The sequence below is a fragment of the Marmota monax genome, unplaced genomic scaffold (genome assembly GCF_021218885.2).
Source record: "Marmota monax isolate L192 unplaced genomic scaffold, Marmota_monax_Labrador192_F-V1.1 WCK01_AAM20220418_F8-fsc00237, whole genome shotgun sequence".
Lineage (NCBI taxonomy): Eukaryota > Metazoa > Chordata > Mammalia > Rodentia > Sciuridae > Marmota > Marmota monax.
In genome coordinates, this window is record NW_026694627.1 from 1837418 (window position 1) to 1857556 (window position 20139).

Sequence of the window (20139 nt, forward strand, 5' to 3'; positions counted from 1 at the left end):
ACCTCAGGGTTGGCCACGCTGGGGGCTGCCCACGCTGGGGGCTGCCCACGCTGGGGGCTGTCAGGCTGAGCTCCCAGCCATGTCCTGGTGACTTTGCTCAGGGTGAGGAGAAGGTCCTGAACCACTATCCAAGGCCTTCAGCCCACGTTGGCAGGTGGCCACCTTCACTCTCAGACACCAGATGCCAAAGGTCAACCATTTCTGGCCCCGCAGGGTTTATCTTACGCCTTCCTTCCCAGAGGCCCAGGCCGTTCCTGCTGTCACGAAGTGTGAATGAGGTCCCGTCCCTGTGTCATGGGAGCAGAGGTTCCTCAGGAAGAGTCCCTGGCATTCTGGGAACTTGTGCCTTTGGTTGGTTCATCCCTCTCCGGCCCCACCAGTCCCCTCTCCCAGGGGTTGCCCACGAGGACCCCCCATTGCCTGTGTGTGGCAATGACAACTGGCCTCTGGATCACAGCAGCATTGGTCCTGGGGTGCTGGAGTGACAAGGGACCGGGCCCCTGTCATCATCTTGCCCCACTCCACATGCCCATGCGCCCTTCCTGTGCTGCCCTGTTCCAGGGCCACAGGCTGCTGCTGTTGTGGGCAGCCCAGGTGCAGGGTGGGAGGAGCCTTCCTGCCTAAAGGGCAGAGAAGCCCCTGAGGCTTCCGGGTAGGACTCAGTGGACATTCCCTGCCCCAAGGCTGCCCCACTGTAGAGCCTCTGCCATCCCAGTACTGGCTGCTGGCTGCAGCCGCCAATATGCAGGAGCCTTCGAGTGGGCACCGTTCCAACATTTTACCTGCGCCAATTCAGTTACATATTCCACCTGTCAGCCTGTTAGCAGCTCTGTGTTTTTTAAGCCATCAGGCAAATGCAGTAATTTGCCCAAGATCATAAAATAAGGACACATGGAGGGAAGAGTTGGGCATTCAGTTAGAAGTTCAAATGAATGTTTAAAACCACATTCAGAAGTCAGGGGTGGTGGCACATGCCTGTGATCCCAGTGACTCCCAAGGTTGAGGCAGGAAGAATACACGTTGGAGGCCAGTCTCAGCAATTTGTTTCATAAAAAGGAGGTGGGTAACCAGGCACAGTGTCACACGCCTGTCATCCCAGTGGCTCAGGAGACTGAGGTAGAATGATTGCAAGTTCAAAGCCAGCTTCAGCAAAAGCAAGGCACTAAGCAACTCAATGAGACCCTGTCTCTAAATAAAATACAAAATAGGGCTGGGGGCTGAGGCTGTAGCTCAGTGGTAAAGTGCTTGTCTCGCATGTGTGAGGCACTGGGTTCGGTCCTCAGCACCACATAAAAATACAAAAACATACTGTGTGTTCATCTACAACTAAATAAATATTTTAAAAAATAGGGCTGGGGAGGTGGCTCAGTGGCTGAGTGCCCCTGAGTTCAATCCCCAGTAGCCCCCGAAAAAAAGGGGTGAGTGGGTTAGCCCCTGGGTTCAATCTCCAGTACCAAAAAACAAAACAAAATAACGAAAAAAAGCAAATATAGAATGAACATGCATTAAAGATCTGCCATAGCAACAGAAAACAAATGCCCAATGAAGCGTGTTCATGGAGCATTTTTGAGAAGCTGTGCATTTAAAAAAAAAAAATTTTTAGTTATACACATTAGTTAGCACAATATCTTTATTTTGCTTATTTTTAGTGGTGCTGAGGATCAAACCCAGTGCCTCACATGTGTGAGGTAAGTGCTCTGCCACTGAGCCATGACCTTAGCCCAAGATGTGCATTTTTTAAAATATTTATTTTTTAGTTGTAGTTGGACACAATACCTTTATTTATTTATTTTTATGTGGCACTGAGGATTGAACCCAGGGCCTCGCACCTGCTAGGTGAGCTCCCTGCAGCTGAGCCACAACCCCACCGCCCCCATTTTGAGAGATGAAATTCTCAGCATCTTCAGCCAAACTTTACCATGCGACCCAGAGGGTGGGGGTCACCAGTCAGGGAATCCTTGCCCTCACCGGCTTGACTTCATCACCACTCAGAAGCCCCACCCAATTGGCCTGGAGAGTTAGGGTCCTGTTCATTGCCTCCTGGATTGGATATCACCCAGGCACAGTGACATTTGGTCACTCCAGGGCTCAAGTGGGAAATGGAAGTAGTGGTACCAGCTCCGGATTCCCGTGGGGGCTTCAGGGCTGCTGCCAAGCTGTTAGGGCTCAGTAGCTCACCTGGAACTCCTGTTGCTTCAAACAGTGCAGGTAGGGCCTTTATACTAAACGGAGTCTGCAAAAATATTAACCCATTCAACCAGGGGATGACGCACTTACCCCACCAAGCGCCTGGCATTCTTACGTCAGTGTGCACCTGCCTCCTCCCCCAGTCCTTCCCCGACTGATCCTGCTAACTAGAAGCCAGTGACAACCCTGCCAGGGGTCTTGCAGCATTCTGCACTGGGAGGTTTGGCAGAGGGCTTCTTTATACACATCCTTCTAGCTAGGATACTTCCTTAGGACCAGCACTCCTCCCCCCCCACTGGCAGCCACAACTGCCCCCTACCCCATTGGCTCCATTCTGTCACCCTCCAGAACACGTTTCCAAAGAGATGAATGGGTGTGGAGAGACCAGAGGTGCCCATCTCGGATTCCTGCTTAGCCTGGACCAAGATGTCACGGTAGAACCAGAGCAGTCCCCAGCTGTCAGAGCGCGTGTGAGCAGTCTGGATTGACGCATGCGCAGAGCTCGCGGCCTCTCTCGGGCGTGCGTGCGCCTGAGCGAGGTCCTCCGGTCCGACAGGGGGCAGTGAGCCGGACTTACGCGAGGTGGCAGCGCCGGCGTGACCCGGAAGAGGTCACGTTTTAAGGCGCTGGCAGCGGCGGCGGCGGTAGCCGCTTTGAGTGTGGGCCCGGCTGCCGCGCCAGGATGAACGCCCCGCCGGCCTTCGAGTCGTTCTTGCTCTTCGAGGGCGAGAAGAAGTAAGCGGAGAGGGCGGGCGGGGCTCGCGGGCAGCGCCCATCGCCTCGGTCCCTGCGGGTCTGGGGCTTCTCCTGCCGGGCGCGGGGGACGGGAGCAGCTTTTGCAGCAGCTCTTGCTTGCCCCGCTTAAGGCAGCCCTGCGAGGCCGTGGCGAGTGCACCCACTTGCAGAGGAGGGAAGTGAGGCTTAGGGAAGTTGAGTCACTTGCACCGGGCTTGCAGGAATTGGTGGGGTCTACTATAGTCGAACCCCGCGTCTGGCTCCTAAGTCCTTTTCCTTAGGGACCTGGCAGCCGACGCGTCTCCCACCCGCCACCTCCACCTTCCGTGGGGCAGCCACAGCGATGGCTCTAAAGCTGCTGTGTGGCATTGCCGGTGTGGAACCTGCAGTGAGTGCCCGTTGCTGGCAGGTTGGAGGCCAGTGGTCAGCCAGCCAGGGCTTGGCTCCTGGAGCTCCCGGTGTGGCCTGATCTGGCTGGAGGCCCAGTTTCGTTACCTTGCAAGTGGACTGCCTGCTATTTTTTGTCATAGAATTTTCTCTTAGGCTTACACGAAGTAATTTGTGCAAATCGCTGAGCCTTAGCCCTTGAAGACTGAAGCCTTAGCCCTTCTTGTGCTTGTTTTGGTCCCAGGGGTTTAACCAGGGGCTCTCTATCACTGAGCTGCATCCCCAGCCCTTCATTTTTTTGAGACAGTGTCTTGCTATGTTCCCAGGCCGGCCTCGGACTTACAGTCCTCCTTGGTTGCTGGGGCTACAGGTGCGTGCCAGCGCCCTGAGCCTTCTCTTTCTTAAGAGGCTGGTGTGTGTGGTCCCATGGTGTAGCCCTTGTCGGCCACTTCAGCCTTCCTTTAGGCAGAGACTCGACTGGGGAACCATCTTGTCCCCCTAGGAGAGACTGGCAATGTCTGGAAACATTTCTGGTTGTCACAGGGGTTGCTGCTGACATCTAGTCGGTAGAAGCCAGGGATGCCCTTAAGGTCACAGTGTACAAAATAGTTGTTCCCCACGGGAAACAAAGCTGTTGTTTTGCATCTGCGGAGTGCTGGCTTAGCGAGACAGGGCAGCTGGGGCTGGGGGTTGGTGCAGCCCCTCTCTAGCATGTGCGGGCCCTGGCAATCAGTTTTCGGCTGACACGGGTGTGTGTGTGTGTGTGTGTGTGGTGGGGGGGGAGGGCCCTGGGTCACTGTACTGTCGTGAGTCAGGAGGGATTTTTGTTTTGTTTCTGTACTGCTGGGGATGGAACCCAGGCCTTGCACATGCTAGGCAAGCGCTCTACACCGGGCCCTCCAGCCCTCAGAGCAGTTTCTCTGGGGTGAAGAGATGGAGAAAGGCTCTCAGAGGAGGCAGGACCTGGCCTGCCTGGAAGGGCAGGGTTTAGACTTGGGGAGCTCCTGCCCCTCAACTGTTGCTTCTGCCTCTTTCTAGGATCACCATTAACAAGGACACCAAAGTGCCCAATGCCTGTTTGTTCACCATCAATAAAGAAGACCACACGCTAGGAAACATCATCAAATCGTAAGTTCCAGGACAGGGGCCTTCAGGGGTGGTTAACGGGGCTTTTGGGGCCAAGCACAAGTCCCCTGAGATTCCTTTGTCTCTCTGAGCTACAGGAAGTCCTCATCTCTTGCCCGAAAGCCGCCATCCTAGTGCTCTGCTCCCAGGGCGAGCTGACCCGGGTCTGCTCACATAAGGCCTGTTTCTCTATTTATCTGACGGGAGTGCAGGCAGCCAGCCGCAGGAAAGCAGGGCTGCTCATGCTGATGAGCACTGAGAGGTGGCCAGGGTTAGCTCCCCCCACCCCACCCCTACTGGTGACAGTGACCTCAGTGACAGAGGTCACTGAATAGTCCAAGATGTAGAGGCAGAGACTGACTGCCGTGGAACAAGGGGAAGTGAAGAGATGTTGTGTGGGTCTCCAGTGCCTGCCGTGGGCACCCCACATTGGCTACACCAGTGAAACTCCAGCTAGGTAGGGGGTCAGAGGTAGGTGGCGAGAGGTAGGTGGCGAGAGGGGACAGGGGAGCTATGCTTTTCCCAGTCTGGCATGTTGGAGGCTGTGGGCAGCAGTGACCCTGGTCCTGGTGCATAAGGTATGGGGATGCCCGTCTCCTGATGACCCCTTCCCTAAGCCAGGACAGCAGGGCACCCAGCTTTTCCAGGGCCTGCTGCTCCCTTGCTGCGTGAGCCCAGTGTCCCCCTGCGCAGAGGCCTCCCTTGTGCTCAGGCTTGGCCAGGAGCGCTCTGGAGCTCTGTGGTGCCAGTGCAGAGCCCTGTAGCCCCATGGAGCAGGCCAGTGTGCAGGGACTGCTTCCTGTCACCAGCAGCTGGGAGCCTGAACTCCTTCCCCTGCTGACTGGTTTGTTGTTCCAGGGCCCTTTTAGGACCAGGCCCAGGGTTTGTGTGTCCTGGCGCCTGGCTGGATATTCAGTTTAGGGAGGTCTCTCTGCTGGTAGGGCTGGGTCCCTGTCTTAACAGAAATCTCAGGAATCCAGAGCCAAGCCAGAGTCCTTGAATCCTACTGGATGCAGGATGTGTGTTGGGGATCCCATGTGGCATATCTTGAGTGTCTATTTTACTCGAAGATTTCTGGGAAAAGAAATGGCGTGGCTAGAAAGCTGGTAAGTCTCAGGCTAGGGCCCAAAGGCCACTAGGCTCTGCCTGCTTCATGCCATCTGCTCCTGCTTCTCAGACAGCTGCTGAAGGACCCACAGGTGCTGTTTGCTGGCTACAAAGTGCCCCACCCCTTGGAGCACAAGATCATCATCCGTGTGCAGACCACGCCGGACTACAGCCCCCAGGAGGCCTTCACCAACGCCATCACAGACCTCATCAGCGAGCTCTCCCTGCTGGAAGAGCGGTTCCGGGTGAGGTTGTGGGTGCTGGTGGAGCTGTTCCCTGGCCCACACCCAGGGTGCCCCAGGGCTGTTTCCTTGGAGGCTTCTGGTGGGAGGCATCGGGGAGCAGGGACTTCCCCCACCTCCCCAGGCGCTCTGACCAGGGCTGTGGAGCTGAGGGGTGCCGTCTCCCTGGGGGGTGGGAACTTTCCTTAGTGCCCAGTCTCCTGCGCTCTTGTGGTCCTCATGGGCCCAGGGGACCTGCTGCCCCTGGAAACTGTTCTTGTGTCTCCTCTGCTGCTGGGCAGCTGGTGCATAAGGCCTGTCTGCCTCCAGGTGCTGCCAAGGGGCAGTTCATCCCAAGTGGGGCCGTCCCACCACAGTCTAGGACAGTTTAGACAGGGAAAGAGCCGCAGCATTCGAGGTCCCCCTTATCTCTGCAGGGTGTGTGGCCACTGGGCCCAGCAGTGGCAGCATGTGCTGCCTCTCCCCCTCCTCCTGTGTGCAGTACAGCCTGGGCTGCGCTGGGGAGAAGGGCCATGGCCTGAGTTCCTTGGTGGACTCTGTGCAGGTTGTTAGACCTGTTTCCGGCAGCCTGGCCAGTCCGGCTGAGGGGCTGCTTTCTTCCTTTTCCCCAGGTGGCCATCAAAGACAAGCAAGAGGGGATTGAATAGAAGGGTCAGAAGACACCTGCTCCTCCTGCAAGCCCAGCTCCGGCCTCCACTGTACCCTCCTCTGTAGGCATCGCAGAGGACCATGGCCAGGCCCAGCTGTGGCTCCTGGCAGCTTCCTCGAGACCTCTTCCCTGACACTGAGGTGTCCTGTACATAGACTGTTTTAGCTTCCTAATAAAGTATGACATTCAAGGACCCAGATGTAGTGGAGGTGACTTCACAGCAGGTAGTCTGGCAGACAACCTGTTCTGGACACTCGGGCCACTGCTGAGTGGACTGGCCCAGAGGCCCCGACTTCTGTCTGGGGGCTGCTGGACGGCACTGAGCAGAAGCGGGCTGGGAAAACGCGCACACATCCATGAACCTGTCTTGGAAGCCCAGCTGCTGGGTCTGCGTCACTGCAAACAGTGCTCGAGGCGCCATGTGGAAATCGAGAATTTAATAAAGACACTATCAAAACGCCCCCCTCCAGCCCCGAGCTAAATAAGTTAAGCCGTGTCCCTGGTGCGCTGCGTCCGGGGAGCCTGCCCGGCTAGCATCTCCTCCAGACAGCTATGATGTTGGAGTCCGTCAGAGCCGTGAGGTAGGTCAAGGCACTATTGGCCACCACAGTGTTCACCATGGTCTTGGTCACCGGCTGCCCAAGTGCTAAGGGCTGAGGCCATTTAAGGATCTGGTGGGACCAGAGAGAGGGCTGGGTTCCTGCTTCCAGACACCAGCCCCACACACTGCCAGCCCAGCCTGGAGGAGGCGGGGCCTGGATGGCACCCATGGGGACGGCACCCTTGGGATGGTACCTGCACAGGGGCCTGTGGGGCTGCCAGCTGTGGAGGCGGCTGCTTTAGGATGTGCTCCACATCATAGATCCACACGCTGCCCTCCTCATCTCCGCAGAGCACGACCCCCTTCTCTGCCAGGACAGAGGGGCCTCAGGTGAGAGTCAGTGGGGGCAGGGCTCCAAGAAGCAGGGGTCGGGGCAGGGGGACTCACCAGGGCAGGTGCTGAGCGAGAAGTACGCCAGGTCCGTGGATGACCACTGCAGCTGGGCCAGGACCACCACAGCCACCGGGGACTGGCTGCCTCGGCCTGCCCATGTCTGGCTCCAGCTCCACAGGCAGATGGTGCCCAGGCCACTCCCCTTGGAGGCTGTGGTGAAGGCAGAATGGAGACCTGTGCCCAGGCTGCCCCTTGCCGCTCTCCCGCTCCCCACGTGGGATGCCTCAGAAGCCCTTGGACCTGAGCCCAGCCCAAGGATAAGTGACCCACCCATATGGGTCCCAGAGGCCAGGCTGTCCTGCCCGGGCTCACTCACCCACGACATCCTCATTCACAAACGCCAGCCCATCCACTCTCCGCCCAGGTGCCTGGGAGCCCGCAGAGAAGACGAACTCCACCTCGCACACCCTGCAGGACGGCAGACGGTGCCAGTGGCTGGCCCTGGCATGCAGAGCCGCCTGTCTGCCCTGGTCAGCCAGCCACCTGGGCCCTGGCCTGGGGGAGGCTGGGAGATGCAGCCCCAAACGGCACTCTTGGCCACCGAGAGGCTCAGCGTCACTCTGAAGGGGGCCAACTTCTGGTGCCCCAGGCCACAGGGAGTGGGCGCCCAGAGGCACAAGGGGTAGGATGGGTGGGCTGTGTGGCTGGGCCTCTGGGCCCAGGTGCCAAGCTGGGAAGGTGTCTCGGGCCACATGCCAGGACCTGGGGTGGGGCTGCTCTGACCCCGAGGACAGGGGAGTGGCTCACATGAGTGGGGTCACTGTGTGGCTGGCCCAGTCCTGCAGAGGCCAGCCAAAAAGCACCTAACTAGGGACAGGCCTGAGCCGTGGCAGAGGGGACAAGAAGGCACCAACACACCTGAGCATATGGGACAGGCAGACGTGGCACAAGGAAGTGAGAGGTAGCCAGTGCTACTCCAGGTGTGCAGGGGGAGCTGGATGGGAGCAGTGGAACCCATTGCCACCACTAGCACTTAGCTGGACATGCTACACCCTTTGCCTTGGCCTCCACTGGCCCTCTGCGCACGCCGTCCCTCCAGGCAACCTCTCCCCTGCCTGGTCCTTGTAGGCTGCCTGCCGCTCGTCTCCTTGGCAGAGTGCCCTGGCTGACCCCGTGAGGACATCCCCTCCCAATTACTCTTCTTTTGGAGCTGACACCACCCTTTGTGGGGCTGTCACTGGCCACCTTTGTGAGGCGTCTCCCAGCAAGGCTGTGTCCCAAGGCAGGAACCCGTGCTGTGCACTGTCCCAGGAGTTTTCCAGTTGACACTGATGCGCCACCTCCCTGCCCTGCACTAGCCCTGGGGTTCAAGTCGTTGTCTCCTTTCTATGGACAAGGACATTACGCTAATAAGAAGGTCACACTGCTGAGCAGCAGGACCTGGGCTCAAATCAGTTGGTCACAGTATGGTGAGGAGCGCCCCGACGTCTCTAAGGCTGCCAAGGGCAGGGGCATGCTGGGCACCCAGTCCCAGGGCCTGGCTTTCCAGGCATCCCTGCCGGGCCTCACCTCCTCTTTTGGGGCTGGTCCAGCCGCACGTCCCAGCAGCAGCAGCCCCCCTCGCAGCCGGCCAACAGGTAGGCATCCGGGCAGGGGGCGACGGGGCAGAGGCGCAGCGGGATGGAGGTGGAGTCCAGTGTGAGCAGCTGGCTGCCAGCAGGTGAGGGGCAGCATGAGTCCGGAGCCCTGTGTGACCTGCTGGCCACTGCTCCCTCCCCAGGCCACCTGCAGGCTCACCTGGCCTGGAACTCATAGTCACGGTTGGGCACCCCAATGTCCCAGAGGATGATCCGCTTGTCATAGGAGGCCGCTGAGGAGGGAATGGGAAGGGGAGAGCAGCCCTGAGGGGCCCTGTGCCCTCCTGCAGGCTGCGTCCCAGTCTGAGACCAGGGTCCCCAGGTCAGCCCTTCAGAGGGGGGAGTGGGACTGTGGCCAGGAAATGGGACTTGGCCAACGGTCCCACCGTCCTGCTGAGTTCCGTGTACCCAGCACCGCAGCCGTCTCCTGCCACTCCTTCACCACCTCTGCTGGGTGCACCCTGAGGGCCAGCAGTGCCCACCCAGGTCACTGACAGAGCAGGGGCCCAGGTTTCCAGGAAACTCCAAGGCCACAGAGCAGGTTGGGCATAAGATCGGATCCAGAGCCCAGTCAGTTAACCATGAAGCCATGTCAGCGCCACAGCTGAACTCAAGGCCCAGGGAACTCAGCAGCCACCAACTCCCTACCATCCCAGGGAGGGGACACATGAGGCCATCAGGGCAGCAGCCTGGGATGTGGGGAAGCCCTGGGTCAGGGGAGAGGGTCTTACTGAACAGGTGGGTCTCATGGATGGGACTGAAGCAGAGGGTGGCGATGGCCTTCTTGTGGGCCCGGATGACCCCGCAGCAGAAACCCGCCCGCACGTGCAGTAGCCGGACCAGGCCACGCAGGCCTGCGGCCGCCAGAACATTCCAACGCTTCTTGTGGCCTGCCTGCGTGACCACTGTCAGGGCTGTCCAGGCCACTGAGAAGAACTCCTGGAGGAGGCGGGGAAGCGGTCACTGAGCAGTTACAGTGTGAACATGCCGCAGCGCCAGGCCTGGGGGCCTGCGTGAGGACAAGGTCGGGAGGACTGAGAACCCCACACTTGGCCCGGCAGCCTTGGCACTCACCTCGCCAGGCGCCTTGTACTTGTGAAGCACGATGCCCGTCTGGCAGTCTATCACGCAAACCGCCTCCCCGCCACACGTGGCCACCGTCTGGGAGGTGGCCCCGGAGTGCCCTGTTTCAAGGGGTCATCTGAGTGAAAACTTTTGCGGTAAGTCCTTCCCTGCAGCTCCCTCTTCCCAGCCTATAAAACTTTTTTTTTTTTTTGGTGGCACTGGGGATTAAACCCAGGTGTACTTTACCACTGAGCTGTATCCCCAGCCCTTTATTTGAGACAGGGTCTTGCTCAATTACGGAGGCTGGCTTTGAACTTGCCATCCTCCTGCCTAGCCTCCAGGGGGATTACAGGTGTGTATCACAGTGTATCACAGTGCCCCCTCTATCCAGGGATGGCCCCCCGCCATGGCCCTGCTGGGAGTGCGCATGGTGTGGCTCTGCTCCGGTGGCCCTCCTCCCTCTCCCGAGACGCACCCTCCTCCCAGGCTGGCTCGAAGGCACAGGCCCACAGCTGGGTCTTCAGGTCCTGAGGGCTGTTGTTCCTGCTGTGGCACTGCAGGAAGTGTAGGGGCTCCAGCTGCAGGGCAGGCTGTGGGGACACAAGGCGTCATGGCTACCCGCTCCTGCTCCCCTAACACGTCACCCCTGGACCTGGCTTCTCACCTGGCTGCTGTCGGGGCCTGAGGGGCCGCCCTCCATCTGGGCTGATGGGGAGTTACAAGCTCGCTTGGTGGAAGGAAGGTTGAGTGGGACATCATCTGGCCGTTTCAAGGACATCAGCCTGGCCTGTGGAGGGGGCCTGGTGACCACAGGTGCACCTGCCTGGGGCTTTCTTCCTCCCGACCACCGACAGACTGCGTGCTCTTGAGGGCACAGGAGGCAAGGGCTGCTCCAGGTCACGGAGGAGTCTGCTCAGTGTTATGGTTTGGGTGTTCAATTGGTCACCCACAAGTCCGTCACAGTCACTGCTCGTGACGCCACTGGGAGGTGGGGCCCAGTGGAAGGCAGTCAGGTCACTGGTGGCATGCCTCTGAAGGGGACATCAGCCCCCTGGTCCCTTCCTCCCTGCCTTCTGACCATCATGATGTGATCAGGGTTCTTCTACCACATGTGCTAGCCATAATGTACTGTGCTGCCACAGACCCCAAGTGATGAGACCAAGTGACTATGGATTGAAGAAACTGTGAGCCAAAATAAACCTTTCCTCCTTGCAAGCTGATTATCTCAGGCACTTTGTCACAGTGACAGAAAGCTCTCTGACAGCTTGGGCACAGGCAGGAGTCTCCTGGGCTCCTGTGAGGGCCCTCTTGATTTCCAGTAGCTTTCCCAGGGACTGAGGGTCAAGGCAGGTCCTTGGCCCCAGGAGCCCCATGGAGTCACACTCACCCTGGGCTTGTAGGTAGCTGTAGTTTCCTGGGGCCTCTTTGGGACGTCTGCCTCATGCACCTGGGTCCCACCGGAGGCTACCAATTCCTCAGAGATCATCCGAACCTGGGCAGGGCCAGGCCTTCAGGAAGCTGGGCACGGTCCTGAATGCCCCAAGCCCTTCACCAGACACCAGGTCAAAGGGAGCTCGGCCTCTGGGAAAGGGCCTCTGCAGCTGCTGTCCCTGACCCGCCCCGCTCCTCACAGTCACCAGCCACTCAAGGACAGACACCTCCAAGGCAGTGAGAGCCAGGGAAACTGACCCCTGGCACCACGGGGTGAGTACATACTCGCCACTGGGTGAACTCGCGGAGAGAGTCCGGGCCATAGCACACGTCCTTGACGGCGGACTTCACGAAGTCAGCCTGGGCTTTCTTGGTCTCCTTTCCAGGGCCCAGTGCAGCCATGAACTTCTCCCAGTGAGCTGTGACCTGGTAGGGAGGAACCAAATCCAAGCCCAGCCCCTCCCACCATATCACAGGCATCTTTACTCTACCCCCTACCAGGAGCCTCTTAAAGGCACCAGCACAAAGCAAGGAAGACTGGCCCAAACCTGCTTGGCCCAGTTGGTCCCGGCCTCCCTCACTGTGCCCCGCCTGCACACCTGCTGGGCAGGACCTCCAAAGACAGAAGCAGAGCTGCAGCCAGGCACAGAGTAACATGCCAGGCAGTCCAGGCGAGGAGACCCTAAAACCCAGCTCAGTGTCCTCTTCTGTCACTCCTTCAATGCCCCCCACTGCTCCCAAGCACGCCTAGATAAACTTCTCCCTGCCTTTACCCTGTTGGTCAGTTCCCGGTTCAGATTCTCCATCTGAGTGCAAGTGGAGGACGCATCCTTGCCATTGACCTTGCGTAGCTTGGGCAGGAGAAAAGAGACTTTGAGGTTGTCATTGACCTAAGAGATGAAGGAATAGTGGAGTCTGAACACCATGGAGTCCCGACACAGGGGCATGGGACTGGTGGGAGACCCCACTTACCGTCAGGAAGGGGTTGCCCTCCAGGCTAAGCTCCTCCAGCTGCGGGAACTGGCTTAAGGCAGTGACATCCCCCAGCTGGTTGTTGGCACAGCGGAGGATGCGCAGGTGCGGCAGGCCCAGGTTGGGCGGCAGGGCCTCCAGCAGGTTGTAGGAGAGGTCAAGTTCCTGCAGCTGCTTCAGGCGGCTCAGGAGCTTCGGGTCCAGGTGCTCAGAGAGCAGGTTCAGCCGTGACAGGCTGCGTGGGGGCAGAGGGAAGGCTGCTCAGGGAACAGCAGGCCTCCTACACCACACCCAAGTGCCCAGGCCGCCGCGGAAAGGGTTTCACCTGATATTTCTTGTGCATGCACGGAAATTTTAAAAAACCTTATAGCTACTTTAGAACCCGGGGCTGCTGTCGTCCTCGGGACGCTTTTCCTGATCCTCTGGGAGCTCCTCTGTGCTTTTCTCTAAACATCTCAGCGGGTGGCGCAACACTCTCCTTCTGCCCTCGGCAGGGGTAGAGCCACTCGGGCCCACCTGGCACACACGCAGGGCAGCAAAGGTCCCGTGCGCCTCTTAGGACGTTTGGCGCGTGATGAGACTCCGCCAGGGCCAGGGGACGATAACGGAGACAGGCAGCGGGAGGGGAGGGGCCCTGGCCTTTCTTCCCGCCCCCGAGAGACATGGGCGACCCGGGGGGCTGCGGGACCCCCGCGCACGCGGACACAGCCTCCCCCGCCCGGCTCTTACTCCAGGCTCCTGATCTTCCCCAACCGGTCGCTCTTGGGTCGCCCGCGTTGCATGAGCAGCCGCGCCGTGAGGGGGCCCATGGCGAGCGGGCGCGGCCCGCGCTGGCCCCCTCGGTCTCCTGGAGTCCGGCGGAGCCCGGGATGCCCGCCGTCAGGAGCTCCTGTTCGCCGTTGCCGAGCCCAGGAGGTGGCGCCGCGCAAGTCCCGGGACAGCGACCACCGGAAGGAAGCGGAGCCGAGGCCGAGTGCAGGCGCGGACTACAACTCCCAGCGGGCCCCGCGCCGCGCATGCGCGCTGTTCGCCCGGACGGCGCGATGGCGGCTGCAGAGGCCCCTGAGGTCCTGCAGCAGTGCGGCTGCAAGGGCATCCGGACCTGTCTGATCTGCGAGGGGCAGCGCTGCGGTGACCCGCCTTGGCAGCTGTCCCCGCAGGTAAGGGCTGGGAGAGGGGCCACTCAGATGGACTACGTTCTCCATATGGGGAAACTGAGGCCCAGCTCGGCCCTGATGCGGGCCGGGGTCGGAGCCTGCCAGGGGCCCCCGAGGTAGGGGCGCTGGGGGCCCGAGGTAGGGGCGCTGGGGGCCCGAGAATGGGGGCTTGGAGGAGTGGTCTGGCGAGTGGGAGGCGGCTGCGACGTGGGCGGGTCGGCCCGCAGCCCTCCTCAGGGACTTTGGGGGGATCTGTCAGCGCAGGTCGCCTTGGCCCATCGGGACTCCACAGCACTAGGGAGACACGCGGAAAGGGCGGTGGGTGCTGAATGCCCTGCCAGCGATGCCCGGAGACCTTGCACGGAAACGGGAGAGGAGGCACTAATTCGAGAACTCGGAGCCTGGCAATGCTGCAGGTGGCTGCCAGGCGCTCCGGCCAGGGGACCTGCTTGGGTAGAGGCCTGGGGTTGTGCGTGCGTGTGCTGGGAACGAGGATGGTGCTGGAGTGAGGGAGAGGAGGCTGGGGAGGTCAAAGGGGCCTGAGCACAGAGGCCCCGTGTCCTCTGAAGCAGGTGGACTTGTTTTGAAGACCCTGGAGAGCTCCTGGAGGGTTTTAAAGGAATTATAAGGTGAAATGTGAATTTTGGAAGGATCCCGGAGTGGAGGGGCCAATGTGATAGTAAAAGTGCCCATGGTCCTGTGGAAGACTGTGTGGTGCGCCTCACAGATTTAATCTAGAATTACCAAATGATCCAGCAATCCCATTCTGGTGTCTATATCCAACAGAAATGAAAGTGAGACTTTGAGACCTTTGTTCATCGTGCTGTAGCAGTGTTATTCACAATAACAAAAGGTGGAAGCCACCCAAGTGTCCATCAAGAGATGAGTGGAAAAGCAAAATGTGGGCGGTTCATACAATGGACATTATTCAGCCTTAAAAAGGAAGGAAAGCCTGACACATGCCGAACTGGGGATGACCTTGAGGACATTATGCTGAGTGAAATAAGCCAGTCTCAAAAGGCCAGATGTGGGCTGGGTTGTGGCTCAGTGGTAGAGCGCTTGCCTGGCATGTGTGAGGCCCTGGGTTCAGTTCCCAGCATCAAAAGAACAAAACAACAAGAGGGCACATACTGGGTGCCTGTTCTTATATGTGGAACCCCAAGTAGTCAAAGTCATAGAGACACAAAGTGGAATGAAGGTTACCAGGAGCTGGGGAGGGGAGGATGGGGAGTTAGTGTTTTAACGGATACAGTTTTGCAAAAAGGAGGGGTGCTGGAGATGGACAGTGGTGACAGCTGCCCAACAGTGTGAATGTATTTAAGTGCAGAAGGTCTGAAGTGTGCAGTGACCCTGGGTGTGGAGAGACGGCCCTGTGGCCCGGTGGAGGTCACAGTGTCCTGACTTGATGGCGGTGGGACAAGGAGAGCAAGATGGCCAGGAGACTTCCTGGTTTCAGTGTGTCCTATGTGAGGGGCCCAGACAGGGGGGAGAGGGTGGTCCAAAGCTCAGGAGGTGACTAGCTGGAGTTGGAGGCTGGAGGGGGAGCTTTAAGAGGAGAATAGACCCCAGGAGTAGAAGAACTGAGGCTGCAGAGGCCAGGACTGAGGCCCACCAGGTGGCCCTGGCTAGCTCCTCCACATGTCTGTGCCTGTGTCCCACACAGAGGGATGTTTCTGCTGCCTCCTCCTTAGAGCTGGCCAGGGATTCAGTTAGATTGATCCTTCTAAGATCTTGAGTGCCATGGAGGCCAATAGCGATTTTATTAACTTTTCATTCACAAAGAGGGTCAGGAGAGAACAGTGTGTCCAAGGCCAAGGGAACATTTTGAGGTATTGGCCAGGCGGCTGATGACCAAGGTCAACACAGTGCAGAGGGGGTGGGGGCTGGAGGAGAATGGCCTTGGGCAGTGAGGCTGCAGGGATGGGGTGGGGGCCTATTGGAGGAGGAGGAGGAGAAGGAGGAGGAGGAGGGGCTGTGGTTTAGGAAGATTCCAGGCCAAGGAGACTGAGAGCATTCCTAGCCCCAGGGGTGGCGGCAGGGCAGAGGGACCTGAGGGGCCTAGAGCCAGCCAGGGTGGAGGGGTGTTGAGGTGGGTTCCCCAAGTGAGGATGAGGAGACTGAGATGAATGCCCAGGTCAGAGCAGGGACAGGGCGAGGCTGGCCATCCTGGATGAGGCTTGGGACTCCCAGGATGAGGGACTGTCTTGGTCCTGGTGAGGCTGGGGTAAAGGTCAAGTAGTGATGAATGATCGGGGTCCAGAGGATGACCACTGGTTATCAAAGAAAGGCCAAGGGGAGGCTGAGAGCTAGCCTCCTGCTCCCCTCCTTCCTACCCTAGACTCCAACATGGAGAAGACAGTAATTAAAAGGGGGGTCCTGGTCTATAAGAGATAAGGCTACCCCTCCCACAGACACCCAGCTCTGGCCTCTTCTCCTTGGAGACATCTCTGTCCCTTTCTCAAATCAGCTTGCTTTCTACACTTGCCGTGGTGTTTCTCAGTGTTTATTCTTAAACATAGGAAACAAGGACCCTTCCTGATCTGCGATGGGAGGGCATCACTGGGCAGAGAGGCAGGCAGCCAGCCGCTCACTCCCCTTGAGGATGGCTGGCCAGTTTGGCCCTCTTCTGAAGGAGAGTTCCAGAGAGGACCTCTAGGGCCCAGAGGACAGGAGCTCTGCTGGAGAGGGTGTGTCCCCTGGGCTCCCGACAGGCATCACCCGCCTTGAGACAGCCAGGGCTCAGCTTCAGGCTCAGCATGTTCCTCGGAGCCCAGGCCTGGCTTGGATGCTCTCACTTAGGTCCTGTCCTATTACTCTTGCAAGGCTGGGGGGACAGGTCATGCCACCGGTGACACAGTGCCCACTCCCTGGCTGTGCACCTTGGGCCAGGTCCTTAACTTTGCTGAGCCTCCTCTGTCAAGTGGAGAGTAGAACAGGGCCAGGGAGGGTGGAGCGGGAGACTGGATCTGCGCCTTGGTTTCTGGCTCCTTCTTTCCTCTCCGTCCCTTTTTTCATGGGCCTTCCCCAGGGGCGTCTCTAGACTCCTGCTGCCCTCCCAGGTGGCTTCAAGGGAGGGAGACACTTTTGAAACCCCTCCAAGGTGGCCTCTGGGTGGGGTCTCCCAGGGTGCCAGGATGAGCGTGTACCCCCTGAGGAAGGCCACAGCAGTGACAGGACCTGTCTCTTCTTTGCAGAAAACACACCATTTCCTTTACTGCTCGGACTCTGGCTGGGCCGTGGGGGCTGAGGACTCTGACTTTGAGGGCTGGGCCTTCCCATTTCCAGGGGTGACCCTGATCGAGGACTTCGTGACCAGGGAGGAAGAAGCCGAGATGGTGCGTCTGATGGATCGTGACCCCTGGAAGCTTTCTCAGTCGGGGCGGAGGAAGCAGGTACGATGCCCCAAGCTGTGCTGAGGGCTGGCCTAGGCCACGGGACAGTCATGCTGCTGGGGACCCGTAGCTCACCTCTTCTGCAGCCACGCCTGACAGACCCCTGGGTGGGGCATGGGCAGCCAGTGCCACCAAGGAGGGTGCATCCAGCATCTGGGCCTGCTCAGTCTCCCCGCCAGGCTTGCCATGCCCCTCTGCACAGTGGGCTCTGGGGTAGGATGTCGCAGGCGAGTTCTGGACAGCAATCCTCGCCTTTTGGGGCTGCAGGGGCTGCCAGGCACTGCCCCTCCCATCACATCCCTTATCTTGCACATTCTGCTGGCACTCCTGACTTGCCCTAATCAGGACCAGTGTCCCTCCTCATTTTCCTGCTGCTATTCTGCCAGCTTGCTTGTTCCCTCCATCTCCGGCCCTCAGGGCCTGCATCCACCCTCCCACCTCCCTCCTTACTTCCCCTCATCCAGCCTCCATACATAGCTAGTTCTGATGGTTGCTTCCCTGGACACCCTCAACTTTCTTTCCCTCACTGGTGACATCCAGCCAGCTGGAGGATGTGCCCTGCTTAGGCTGCTCCCTGAACCGTGCCCACCTGTTCTGGCTCCCAGGATGCCCAGCCACTCACTGCTGCTCCTCGCCTGCATCGCCGTCCCCTCCGCCCCCATGGAGAGCACTGTCCCCATGCGGATGCTGGTGCTGAGGCCCCTCTCCCGGGCAGAAGCCCTTGCTCCAGTGTCTGGCCTCCTGTGCCCTTTCCACCCGCACTGCAGCCCCTGCCAGCCTGGTCTCCAGCAGGAGTGTGGCGGGTCCCTCTGTCTTCCGTCCCCACCTCCCGTTTCCTCAGGTTTCAGGCCTCTAGGCCTCTTCTGCCTGCAGAGCCAGGCTCTCTGCTCAGGGACAGGCTCTTTGTCCACTTTGGGTCCCAGCAGCCCTTGGTTCCCCACCCCCCCCCCAGGCTGATTCCTCCTCCCTGACCTTGAGGCTGGGGGCCCCACCCGGGTGGCTTTGCTCTTGGTGAGCTTCATGCCCCTGGCCAGGCTGAGGGGGGCCCTCAGGTCTGAGCCCCGAGTCTCGCCCAGGGTCCTCACCTCTGAATCCGTCTCCTCCTGCTCAGGCCAAGGCCTTCGGCCCTGCGGCTTGTGCTGGCTCCTGGCCATCTTGGTGACTCCCGTCAGCCTTGCCTTCAGAATGCGTCCAGCTTCTGAGCCCACGCTGCCCCTGCCACCATCTCCCCACGCCAGCAGGCTGGCCGGCGCCCTGTCCCTGTTTTCAGCGTGCCCTACGTCAGCCCGCCTGGCTTCTGACCCTTCCGTCCCACCCTCAGGACTATGGCCCCAGAGTCAACTTTCGGAAACAGAAGCTGAAGATGGCGGGCTTCTGCGGCCTCCCGAGCTTCAGCCGTGAGGTGGTGCAGAGGATGGGGCTGTACCCCGGGCTGGAGGGCTTCCAGCCCGTCGAGCAGTGCAACCTGGACTACTGCCCCGAGCGGGGCTCCGCCATCGACCCCCACCTGGACGACGCCTGGCTGTGGGGGGAACGGCTGGTGAGCCTCAACCTCCTGTCCCCCACCGTGGTGTCCATGCACCGGGAGGCGCCTGGCAGCCTGCTACTCTGCGCAGCCCCCTCTGCCGAGGCCCTCGGGGACAGCGTGATCGCCCCCAGCAGGTCCGTCCCATGCCAGGAGGTGGAGGTGGCCATCCCCGTGCCCTGCCGGTCCCTGCTGGTGCTCGCTGGGGCCGCACGCCACCAGTGGACACATGCCATCCACCGCAGGCACATTGAGGCCCGCCGCGTCTGCGCCACCTTCAGGGAGCTGTCAGCCGAGTTCAGCCCTGGGGGCGCGCAGCAGGACCTGGGCCGAGAGCTCCTGCAAATGGCACTCTCCTTCCAAGGCAGGCCTGTGTGAGCTGCATCCCGGGACAGGAGCCCGAGCAGGGCCTGGCCAGAGTCCAGCCCCAGCACTGACCACGGCCCGGGACTGAAGTGGGAGCCTGTGTCGGGGCTCCTTTTCTGTGTGTGTGGTGCTGGGGACTGAAACCAGGGGTGGTTTACCACTGAGCTACGGCCAGGCCCTTTTTTTTTTATTTTGAGACACAGTCTTGCTAAGTTGCCAGGGCTGGCCTTGAACTTGGCAGTCTGCCTCAGCCTCCAAGTAGCTGAGATTATTGCTGTGCACTACTGCACCCAACTCCCTTCACTAAGGTTTTTTTTGAACTGGAGATGGAACCAGGGGCACTTAACCACTGAGCCACATCCCCAGGCCTCCATATTTATATTTATTTTGAGACAGGGCCTCATTAAGTTGATGAGGCTGGCTTTGAACTTGGAATCCTCCTGCCTCAGCCTCCTGAGTCACTGGGATTACAGGTGTGCACCTCCATGCCTGGCCCTCATTAGGTTTTGAGAGAAGCCATCTGACCTGATCCTGTTGTCATGGGCAGCATGTGCCTTAGGTCCTGCCCAGCTGCTAGTTGTTTTCTTTGTAGCACTGGGGATGGAACCCAGGGCCTGGCACGTGCTAGGCAAGCACTCTACCATTGAGCCACAGCCTTTTTTAATATTGAGATAACCTCTAAGTTACCCAGTTCCTCCTACCTCAGCCTCTAGCATATGGGGAGCTGCTTTTGATGGGACAGAGCCTGAGGTCTCTCCTTGTGCCTGCACTGTGGCGACCGTTTGGGTTGACTTGTCAACAGTTTGGTGTAAAATGTTTTCTTATCTGTTCCTCTGAATGAATTTTCCAGACACCCTGCCATCTAGCCCTTCTGTTGGGGGCATGTTGGACTGGAGAGTCACTGGTGGTAGATCTGAAGTTCAGAAGGTGGCAGCAACTTCTGAGTTGGGCCCAGCTTGGGTCATGCTGACCCCCTGGGGTGGGGGCTTGGGCAGGGACATCTGAGAGCCTGGCCCCTCTCACATCCTCACATTGGGATTTAAAAGGTAGGGGCCCTCACCCCCCGGGATGCCTCGAGGTTGTGCCCTTGGTGGCGTGCACTGTGTGGGTCCCCACCTGCCTAGGGCAGCTGCCCCATTCGCCTATGACTGAGGGGGTGGCGGTGTTCCCACACCCATATGGCAGCCCCCTCCCTCGTCTTGGCTTATGGCTATGTGATGGGAGCCAC

At 59.5% G+C, this 20139-nt stretch overlaps 3 protein-coding genes across 4 annotated transcripts; 2 read left to right on the top strand and 1 right to left on the bottom strand.

Annotated features, from left to right (window-relative positions):
• Positions 1-2779: 2779 nt before the first annotated feature.
• Polr2j (RNA polymerase II subunit J) lies at positions 2780-6625 on the top strand. The gene is made up of 4 exons (XM_046422754.2): positions 2780-2922; positions 4348-4437; positions 5612-5786; positions 6395-6625. Exons 1-4 carry the CDS (start codon positions 2870-2872, stop codon positions 6428-6430), a joined length of 354 nt encoding a protein of 117 aa, XP_046278710.1. The 5' UTR covers positions 2780-2869; the 3' UTR covers positions 6431-6625.
• A 229-nt stretch (positions 6626-6854) lies between these two features.
• Lrwd1 (leucine rich repeats and WD repeat domain containing 1) lies at positions 6855-13334 on the bottom strand. 2 transcript variants are annotated; one of them, XM_046422741.2, is made up of 15 exons: positions 13201-13334; positions 12472-12706; positions 12273-12389; positions 11785-11925; positions 11456-11560; positions 10733-10855; positions 10544-10658; positions 10078-10187; positions 9735-9942; positions 9164-9236; positions 8936-9076; positions 7743-7834; positions 7421-7576; positions 7228-7340; positions 6855-7103 (listed from the first exon to the last, which is right to left on the bottom strand). In XM_046422741.2, exons 1-15 carry the CDS (start codon positions 13278-13280, stop codon positions 6963-6965), a joined length of 1950 nt encoding a protein of 649 aa, XP_046278697.1. In that variant the 5' UTR covers positions 13281-13334; the 3' UTR covers positions 6855-6962. The 2 variants fall into 2 exon arrangements, with proteins under 2 accessions (XP_046278697.1, XP_046278698.1); XM_046422742.2 differs by lacking the exon at positions 11456-11560.
• Positions 13335-13340: 6 nt separating this feature from the next.
• Alkbh4 (alkB homolog 4, lysine demethylase) lies at positions 13341-19770 on the top strand. The gene is made up of 3 exons (XM_046422743.2): positions 13341-13631; positions 16823-17020; positions 18342-19770. The coding sequence occupies exons 1-3, from the start codon at positions 13341-13343 to the stop codon at positions 18921-18923; spliced, it is 1071 nt and encodes a 356-aa protein (XP_046278699.1). The 3' UTR covers positions 18924-19770.
• Positions 19771-20139: the final 369 nt, after the last annotated feature.

Bases quoted from the DNA above. Each gene is read 5' to 3' on its own strand.
- Polr2j (XM_046422754.2), top strand. From the start codon at position 2,870: ATGAACGCCCCGCCGGCCTTCGAGTCGTTCTTGCTCTTCGAGGGCGAG. The intron at 2,923-4,347 runs GTAAGCGGAGAG...GCCTCTTTCTAG, and splicing joins CTCTTCGAGGGCGAGAAGAA to GATCACCATTAACAAGGACA. The intron at 4,438-5,611 runs GTAAGTTCCAGG...CCTGCTTCTCAG, and splicing joins CTAGGAAACATCATCAAATC to ACAGCTGCTGAAGGACCCAC.
- Lrwd1 (XM_046422741.2), bottom strand. From the start codon at position 13,280: ATGGGCCCCCTCACGGCGCGGCTGCTCATGCAACGCGGGCGACCCAAG. The intron at 12,707-13,200 runs GTAAGAGCCGGG...GCCCCCACGCAG, and splicing joins GGGAAGATCAGGAGCCTGGA to CCTGTCACGGCTGAACCTGC. The intron at 10,659-10,732 runs GTGAGAAGCCAG...GTGTCCCCACAG, and splicing joins CAGGCCCCGACAGCAGCCAG to CCTGCCCTGCAGCTGGAGCC.
- Alkbh4 (XM_046422743.2), top strand. From the start codon at position 13,341: ATGCCCGCCGTCAGGAGCTCCTGTTCGCCGTTGCCGAGCCCAGGAGGT. The intron at 13,632-16,822 runs GTAAGGGCTGGG...TCTTCTTTGCAG, and splicing joins CTTGGCAGCTGTCCCCGCAG to AAAACACACCATTTCCTTTA. The intron at 17,021-18,341 runs GTACGATGCCCC...TCCCACCCTCAG, and splicing joins AGTCGGGGCGGAGGAAGCAG to GACTATGGCCCCAGAGTCAA.